This window comes from Solanum pennellii, chromosome 6, assembly GCF_001406875.1.
Source record: "Solanum pennellii chromosome 6, SPENNV200".
Lineage (NCBI taxonomy): Eukaryota > Viridiplantae > Streptophyta > Magnoliopsida > Solanales > Solanaceae > Solanum > Solanum pennellii.
The window spans coordinates 53962945-53973227 of NC_028642.1; the positions used below are offsets into that span (position 1 = coordinate 53962945).

At 37.5% G+C, this 10283-nt stretch overlaps 1 protein-coding gene across 1 annotated transcript in view; it reads left to right on the top strand.

The window, feature by feature from the left end:
* Positions 1-5876: 5876 nt before the first annotated feature.
* Positions 5877-10283, top strand: part of LOC107022456 (formin-like protein 20) — a 16144-nt gene continuing 11737 nt past the window's right edge. Inside the window, exons 1-4 of the mRNA XM_015223061.2 lie at positions 5877-6493; positions 7162-7868; positions 7949-8170; positions 8261-10282. Coding sequence (XP_015078547.1) covers positions 6421-6493; positions 7162-7868; positions 7949-8170; positions 8261-10282 — 3024 coding nt within the window. The 5' untranslated portion in view covers positions 5877-6420. The remainder of the gene's footprint in view (positions 6494-7161; positions 7869-7948; positions 8171-8260; position 10283) is intronic.

Here is a 10283-nt window from a genome sequence, read left to right on the forward strand (position 1 = left end):
CAAACTTCCTTTGTGAAATAAGAACCCCTCCTGCAGTGTCAAGTATTTCCATACCCAAAAAATAATGAAGTTTACCAAGATCTTTAATCTTGAATGTCTCATCAAGGTATATCTTTAGTTGAGTGATCTCAGTTGTATCTGTGCCTGTTAAGACTATATCATCAACATAAACTGCCACAAACACCACTAGTGAATTAGACTTCTTGTAGAACAAAGAGTAATCATAATGTGAATGTGTATATCCTCTAAGAGACAATGCTTCAGTCAATTTGGCATACCACTGTCTGCTGGCTTGTTTAAGTCCATATAGAGACTTGTTAAGCTTGCAAACTAAACCTGGCTCACCCACATCAAGACCTTGAGGTATTGTCATATACACCTCTTCATTTAAATCACCATGCAGAAATGCATTATTGACATCAAGTTGAAACATTTCCCAGCCTTTCTTCACAGCACATGCCATCAATGTTCTCACAGTGGTCATCTTAACAACAGGTGAATATGTTTCTGTGTAATCTATTCCAGCCTTTTGGGTGTATACCTTAACCACCAATCTAGCCTTGAACCTCTCAATACTATCATCAGCTTTATGTTTCACTTTGTATACCCATTTACAACCAATAGCTTGTTTATCCATAGGCAATTTAACCAAATCCCAAGTTCTGTTTGCATGTAAAGCATCAAATTCTTGTTCCATTGCCTTTTGCCATGCAGGACTTAATGCTGCTTCATCATAGGAATATGGTTCACTATCACAACAAATGTTTTCAACCAAGACTTGACTTTTAGAAGCAATGACATCAGAACTAGTGTGATTGTGTTTACTGAGCAATGCATTAGATGTCAGGCTACTTTGGTTAGTGTTTGGAATGGTATTGGAAACAGAGTTGTTCTTCAGATTAGGAAATGACAAGACATAATCCTTTAGATGACAAGGTATCTTAGTTTCTCTATTGGATTTTCTCTGTGGTATAGGTGGGATTGGTACTTCAGTTTGTGTAGGTGGTGATGAATATATGGGCTGAGGATTAAGAGACAGAGTTGGATGATCATCAATTACATCTAAATGATTGTTTAACAATGCATCACAAGATTCAGAGAGATTAGTAGAACAAGTTTTTGGAATAGAGAAAAAATTGCTATTTTCTGAAGAGAAAGAAAATGGAAAAATACCTTCATGAAAAATTACATCTCTTGAGATTTGTATTTTCCTTGTGGCAAGACTCATTACCTTGTACCCTTTGATTCCAGAAGGATATCCTATAAAGATATGGGGGGTGGTTCTTGGCTCTAGTTTGTCTCTGTGAACTCTAGGTAATGTGGGATAACATAGACATCCAAAGGATCTTAATTGACTATATTTTGGCTTTTCCCTATACAACATCTCATAAGGACATTTATTTTGAAGAAATGTGGATGGAAGCCTGTTAATAAGGTATGTAGATGTAAGAATACAATCACCCCAGTACTTAGTAGGTAACTTGGATTGGAAAAGAAGTGCTCTAGCTGTTTCAAGCAAGTATCTGTGTTTTCTCTCCACTATGCTATTTTGCTGTGGAGTGTAAGGACAACTTTTCTGATGTGTAATGCCTTTGGCTTGAAAGAACTAAGTGTTTCATTGTTGTTGAACTCTAACCCATTGTCTGATCTGATACACTTTATAGTTGTTTGGAACTGATTTTCTATCATATTGATAAAGGTTTGAAGAACCTGTATGGCATTACTTTTGGTGCTCAACAAATATGTCCAGGTAGCTCTACTATAGTCATCTACAAGGGTAATGAAATATCTACAATTATCATATGTAGGAACATGGTAAGGACCCCATAAATCAATATGAAGAAGGTCAAAAATATTCTTAGAATGAGTTGTACTGTGAGTGAATGGTAGCCTGGTTTGTCTTGCCATTGGACATATGGTGCAAGTAAAGGGCTGTCTAGTAGAAAACTTAGCAGGAATGGTAGGTATGTTTTTCATTTTCACAAAGGGTACATGGCCAAGTCTGTTATGCCACAGTAAATCCACATCATCCTTAAGAGATTAAAGAGATGCACAATTATTCAACACATTTCTATTTTCAGTAGATGAACAAACAGACATTACAGGAAGTTTTCTGGATTCTTCCACAAATGATTCATTACAAACTGAACTTAGAAAAGGAATACTCCTACAAACATGAGGTATACAACTACAAACAAAATCAGTGGTTTGAGTAGTATCTTTCAAGCATCTTCCACACATGTAGTAAATGCCATCCTTGCTACTACCAATTGCCTGAGGCCTCTTCACTGAAGAGGCCTGTAATAGACAGGTTGTATCAGTAAAAGAAATCATACACTTCATTGAGGAAACTAAGGACTGGACTGAAATGAGATTATGTTTGAAAGAAGGAACATGTAATACTTTGCTTAAGACCATTTTAGGTGTAATATGTACATCACCAAACTTTGTCACTTTGACCTTGTATTCATTTGGAAGTGAAACAAGTATAGGATAGGGTAATGTTTGAATGTTTGTTAGTGAAGATTTATTATATGTCATATGGTTTGAAGCTCCTGAGTCAATGATCCACAAGTCAATGCTTGATCTAGAACATTTGCATGAAGCAGTACCAAAATCAATAGAAGAAGTACATAGTATTGTACCTGCAAACTTGTTAGATTCAGCATTATTCTTGGAATCCTCTCCTGAACTATCAATCTGGAACTGCTTTAACAAGCTCATAATATGACCATATTGTTCTTGTGTAATGACAGCATTTGAATTACTGTTTTCTTGTGAGCATTCTTCCCCATGTGCATTTGCCACAATCCTTCTTCCTCTGAAATTTTGATTATTGTTCTACCTGAACTGTTGTGCATTGAACTGCTGTGCATTGTTTGTTCTATTATTAAGAGCATTATTCTTTGGAGGATATCCATGTAGCTTATAACACTTCTCCTTAATGTGACCTTGTTTCTTACAAAAATCACAGATCAAAACACTTCTATTACTATTGTTACTCAATTCACTACTACTTGAGAAATTTGTTCTATATCCTCTACCACCTTGTGACCCTCTGCCAGCATTTGCATTTAGTGAGATTGACTCCATAGGTGTACGACTGGTAGGCCTATATTCTCTTTGTTTTTCCTCTTGAATTAACAGAGAGAAATCCTGTGCAGTAGAAGGAAGAGGACTCATCATGAGTATGTTACCTCTAATCACAGTGTAAACTTCATTTAATCCCATGAGGAATTGTATCAATCGTCTGTCCTGTTCTGACTTGTGCATACTATCCTTGGCACCACAAGTACATATACATGTGCATATGCTCTTTGTGTTCAAAGTGTTTAATTCTTCCCACAGCTTCTTCAATTTTGTGTAATAGACAGTGATGTCTAGTGTTCCCTGTGTTAAATCATCAATTTCCTTTTGAATCTGATATAGTTTTGCACCATTTGTCTGGTCATATCTGTCTTCTAGCTCCTTCCAAAGTTCACACGAATTGTTAACATATTCAACACTATCTGCAATCTCTTTGGTAAAAGAATTCAATATCCATGAAGTTACCATATCATCACATCTCTGCCATTGACGAGCTTGTGGTGAATTTTCAGCTGGCTTCACACAGCTTCCATCAATAAAAACTGACTTATTCTTCACAGACAAAGCTCGTAAGATACCTCTTCTCCATGATCTGTATCCAACTCCATCAAATTGAGCTGGAACGAGTGGTGTTCCTGGATTGTCTGAAGGATGAACATAGAACACACTATTCATATCAATTCTAGTAGCAGTTGCTTGAGTTGTGACTTCTGTCATGGCAAACCAATGAATTTGGATGCAGAATTAGGATCAAACACAGATCCTACAGATACAAAAACGAGAGAATTTAACCCTGCTCTGATACCATAACAAGAACTCACTGATACAGTGAGTTAACAACTCCAATGGCTACACTGATGCAGTGAGCTAACAGCCATTGTAGAGAGGAAGATTAAGAAGAGAAGAGCAATGTGTTTGATTCCAATTATCTTCCATTTCATCTATGATTCCTCCATTATATACATGTGACTTGGAAGTTTCTAGACTAATCAAAGAAGGAGAAAACAATGTGACTAACTAACTAACAATGTGACTAACTAACTAACTAACAATTAACAAGAAAATATTAACTAACTCTGCTGCTAGGCTAGATAATGAAATCAGAAATAGTTAGCTATGATTCTCAATAGGTGTATTCCTTTTAAAACAAAATTCGTCTAAACATTATTGATGGTGGCTAGCTTACGAATTTCTAATTCATTAAAATACAATATCCCTGATGGAAATATATGATTTATTTATAATATTACTTAATTAGCATACAGGTCATGACCTTAATTTGATCAATCTATATAAAACTTATATAGTACTACTAGTTATTAATTCATTATGCTTCTTGTAATAAAATATAGTAATAATAATCTACGTTGCTCAAGTCAAGCTAGTTGATCCCCACGCCCCTATAAAGTAGACGTCAAATATTTTTTTCAAGTATTAAGTTAATCTGAAACTATTGAATTCTGGTGAATCCATGACTAAATGGTTGCCTCCGTCCCTATACAGACCTTCCTACATTGGACATGAATGATCGATGCCACTATATATAGCCATATTGTTCCTAAATCATGTTATTAATTAATTACGTTATCAATATTGTCGATTGAAGATTAATAATTCAATATATTGGAGTAGCTCGTACACAACCGTGCTGGGCTCTTTGAACTAACAGTGCTGGGCTTCATTTCAACTTCGACAAGGTTGCGTCCATATTGATTGGTCCAAAATAAGATATTTAAAGCTACTGAACATAATAATGTTCTCGTCGATTCTACAGGAATTAATATAATTAAACCTCGGATAATTGTGAGGAAATATTTTTTTTTAAAGAAAATACAGTTAATTTTCTGTAGGTTGGTAACTTTATGAATCTATTTTTTTTCTTTCTAATTTATACTTTGAATAGAGAAATAATAACACTGGGGAAATGAGAATAGAGCTCAATTCTGTGGAAAATATAAAGTTTTAGTTCCTTGAAAAATGCAGAATGAATAAATATTAGATACAACGTGAATACGGGCATCAATAAAATCTGCAATCAAATGTCAACCATATATCTAATTACTTAATTTAATTAGAAAATAAACGTGCTATCACGTGTCAAGGTGTGCCAATTTTTCAACTTTATAAACTACAAAATATCCTCCAATTAGTTTCAATCATCGCACATCATATTCTTTGACCAAAAAGTATAGAGGATTATAAGTACAGATGAATAAGAATCATTTTATTTTTTGACATTTCATATCTAAATAAACTGAAATACCAATAGGCAATAACGTACCAAAAATATAATTTTACGTATACAAGTCAATAAACTAAGATACGGACTATTTATTTAGACCTTACAAATATTACGTACTTTATCTGATATGAGTTTATTTTTTTATAATTAATTAACAAAGAGAGTTATATGTATATAAATATATTCTTTTGAATATTTTATATATGTTTAAGATGTTAATATATGATGTAATTGAGATTTTCTGTTAAAAAATTTGAGTCATACGAATATGCGTAAGTTTCTAAAAAAATTACAACTATCAATTTAATATACCACAATATATTAATAATAAACTTAAATAATCTAATCGTATCAGATAATAACATAATATTTTTAGAAATCATAATTATCGAATCAAAATTAAACAAAATGGATAAAAAAAAGAAAAAGAAAAAATAGAAAAGGAAATTGACCCCTAATAGGACAAATACTATTTTTGGTTCAAATAATGACTTTTTTGATTTATAAAGATGTCGTTCTTTTTGTCTGTAAAAAAACAAAAAAAAACTAGGATTTCCTTTCTGACATTCTCTTTGTGTCAGGGATATGCCACGTGTACATAATATAAATTAGATGGTCGAATGTAACGAACAACGACCGTAACAGGTCCGGGTCAGTTTCCCGAATCCGGTTCTTGTTTCTCTTACGACGTTCTTCATCAATGGCAATGATCATCATTTTCATTGCATTTTCTTAATCCCTAAATTCTTTCAATTTTTTCATTCAATTTACTGTCACTTTTCCCTTACTCTAAATCTTTGTCAATACAATTTTCTTCTTCATTTCTTTCAATTTCAACTGAGCTGCTTTTTTTTTTTTATTTAAACAAAAACCCAGCTCCCCATTTCTGCATTGATCATCGACCGTGTTATTCCATTTGGGGGATTATTTTTTTTAAAAAAAATGTCGTATTGTGGGAAATTTTTGAGGATCCATTGAGACATTTTAGCGATCAATTGGTGTGCATTTGGAAAGTTAAAGGAAGGGGGTGGGAACCCAAGGTTTTATTTTTTATTTTTTTGATGCGATTGATAGAGAAACGGCGCCATTAGATGGCGCTGTTCAGACGATTTTTCTATAGGAAGCCGCCGGATCGGCTTCTAGAGATCTCTGAACGGGTCTATGGTATGTGTTTTCTTTCCCAAATTATGTTGTTTTTGACATTTCTCTGTTGTTTTTTGTCGCGTGTTCAATGACCTACATTTTTGCAATAATCTGAAGAAGTTTTGGGATTTTGGTTGAAAAAGTTCATTTTTACAGAAACAGGGGAATTTCCCGGGAAAAAAAGATCTCCAGCTGTTTTTGACACAAATGCTTATATGATCATCATAGTTAGCTACATTTGGAATGTCTTATCGTTCAGTTTAACTATGAGAATTTCAAAAATTGCTTAATGAGCTAAAAATGTATGTATAGTTTTTAAAACAATACTGAAAATCTGATGCTCCATCATTTTGGTAGTTTGCCTAGCTATTGTGCTCTGTTGTAGTTTTTGTATACCTTTTTTTCAGAATGCTTTGTGGCTTTCTTTGTTCGTTCTGCTTTGATATGCTTTTCTTTAGGCCGAGGGTCTATGGGAAACAACCTCTTTTACTTCCCAAAATAGGGGTGAGGTTTGGGTACGCTCTACGCTTCCTAGACCCCAATTGTGATATGTTGTTGTTACCAGCTATAATGTTCTGTGACTTGGAAAGTGAACTTCATTTTACAATTTTGAGTGATATCTGTAGAGCTTACTATCTTTATTATCTTAATGGTGGATGTAACTCGGACCAATAATTCACACATTGCAGTGTTTGATTGTTGCTTCTCAACGGACGCATTGGACAAATATGAGTACAAGACATACATGGGAGGTATTGTAGCTCAGCTGCAGGATCATTATCCAGATGCTTCTTTCATGGTTTTTAATTTCAAAGAAGGAGATCACAGGAGCCAAATATCAGATATATTAACGCAGTATGATATGACTGTCATGGATTATCCTCGGAAATATGAGGGGTGTCCTGTATTGCCACTGGAGATGATCAAGCACTTCTTGCGATCCAGTGAGAGCTGGCTTTCAATCGAGGGCCAACAAAATGTACTGTTGATGCACTGTGAGAGGGGTGGGTGGCCTGTACTTGCTTTCATGCTTGCTGGTCTTCTTTTGTACAGAGAACAGTACACCGGTGAACAGAAGACACTTGACATGGTATACAGGCAAGCTCCTAAGGAACTTCTCTATGTTTTATCACCTCTGAATCCACAGCCATCTCAGCTTAGATATCTTCACTATATCACCAGAAGAAATATTGGCTTAGATTGGCTGCCATCAGATATACCTTTTGCTTTAGATTGTATTATACTCAGGGTCCTTCCTCAATTTGATGGTGGGAGGGGCTGCCGACTGATGGTTCGTGCCTATGGTTTGGACCCTGCTTCACCGACGTCCAATAGGAGTTCTAAACTCCTCTTTTCAACTTCAAAGACAAAACATCATGGCCGCCTCTACCGACAGGTAATGCTAAGCTTCAAATGTTTGAGACTTACAGGTAATTAGCTGTAATCTGAAGTAATCTGCTGACTTACCCTCTCCAGGAAGAGTGTGCACTGGTGAAAATAGATATCCACTGTCATGTTCAAGGAGATGTTGTTCTTGAGTGCATCCATTTGGAAGATGATCTAGTTAGGGAAGTAATGATATTCAGGGCTATGTTCCACACGGCATTTATTCGCTCAAATGTTTTGATGTTAACTCGTGATGAAGTTGATGTCCCATGGGATGCAAAAGACCAATTTTCCAGGGAGTTCAAAGCAGAGGTTTGGTATTTATTCCTCTGAACTTGGCCCTTTTTCCTATATCCTTTAACAGGAACTACAGGAGTTGAATAATGCTCATTTCTGTACCAGGTACTCTTTTCGGATGCTGATGCTCTTCCACCTATTATAACCACTGAAGCACCAGATGAGGATGATAATGCGACTGAGGGAGCATCACCCGACGAGTTCTTTGAGGTGGAAGAGATATTCAGCAATGCTGTTGATTCACAGGATGGAAGAGGGGAACCTGATGCCCATTCAGTTCAGGACAGTATGCAGGATGATGACAACATTGAAACATGGAAAGAAGAGTTGGAGCATCATGCCTTTCAAGACTGTTCATTTGTTGAAGGTCATCGCAAACTAGAAGGAAATATGGATTCTACTCAACAAGCATCAAAAACAAATGGTTTAGGGGATAAGGACCACTTGATAAACTCCGAGGCTGTTATTTCTGATGTTTCTAGTCGCAAAGACTCAGAAGCACAAACATCGGGGGCAAATGTCATGTCACAAGGAGATAATAAGCAAGATATAGAAGGCCCCTTGAGACAGGAGAGGCAGGGTGCACAGTTTACTGCTGATATCAATAAAGGAAAGAATGAGAAGGCACCTTCATCTCTAAAGAAACAACTAGCATCAAGCTCCAAACTTGCTGTGGATGGGATTGGACCTAAAAATAAATCTAAACAGAAAGAATCTCAGGCAACTCTATCTCGACTAGCGAAGCCAAATGCAGTGTCTCGGTGGATCCCTTCTAATAAAGGTTCTTACACTAATTCAATGCATGTGGCGTATCCAGCATCAAGGTATAAGAGTGCTCCACCAGCGCTTGCTGTTACAAAGGATTCTCAATCTGGGTTTAAATCAAAATCGCCCTCTCCTCGAGCTTCTTCAGAAGCTAAAATTCTAGCTGGATCTGGTCGTATTCCAAAGAAACGCTCTTCATGTCCTGCATCATTAGACATGTCAACAACAGTCAAGGAGGCACCTGTTGCAATGACCTCTTCATCAGAATCAGTTGAGAGTCAGGCACTTGACCTTCAGGCATCCCCTTCAAGTCCCCTACCTTCATTTCAATATCCAAGTACTTTATCACTTGAATTGCCTCCTATTCAGGAAGCAAGTACCAACATGCCAGCTTCCACAACGCCACCTGAGTCTTCGCAGAAAGACCACATTATATCTGCTTCTTTGACCCACCACTCCTCCCCTCCCCCACCTCCACCACCACCTCCACCTCCACCTTCTCAAATCCTATCACATAATCGAAATGTCAAATCCTTATCACCACCTCCACCTCCTCCACCTCCACCTCCACCATCAAATAGTTTGAGAAAGACTCAGATAGGTAGCTCTCATAGTCAAAATGTCAAATCCTTTTCACCACCACCCCCGCCTCCACCTCCGCCTTCCCCTCCATCATCAAATGGCTTGAGAATGGCTCATATGGGTAGCTCTCATCCCCCTCCCCCTCCTCCCCCACCTTTACCACCCACATTATCTACTGTACTGAAAGTTGGTAGGGTATTGTCACCAACCCCCTCACCCACTTCTTTGCCAAATGTGGCTTGTGCAGCATCTTCCTTGGTAGCATTAACTCCACCTCCACCTCCACCTCCACATGCACCAAAGCTAGAAAGACTTAGAATATCCACTCCACCACCACCACCTCCTCCCCCTCCCCCTCTCCCTATACCTGCAATTTACAGTGCCCCTCCACCACCTCCACCACCTCCACCATTTCCAATTGTGCCTGGAGTTCCTTCTTCGCTAACAATGAGTGATCCACCACCACCACCACTTACTTCTTCACCTAAGCTACCTTCTTTACTTGGTGCTTCAGCTTCACCTCCCCCACCTCCTATGCAGGTATCTCCTCCTTCACCACCTTCACAGAATGATTCTGTTCCACCAACCTCAACTCCTTCACGGAATGCACCTCTCCCACCTTCGCCTCCACCAAGTCCACCTCTATCTACACCTTCACTTCAACCTCCACCAAGTCCACCTCTATCTACACCTTTACCTCCACCTCCACCTCCACCTCCACCAAGAAATGATCCGGCCCCAACTCGACCTCTATCTCCACCCCCAACCCCAACCCCAACCC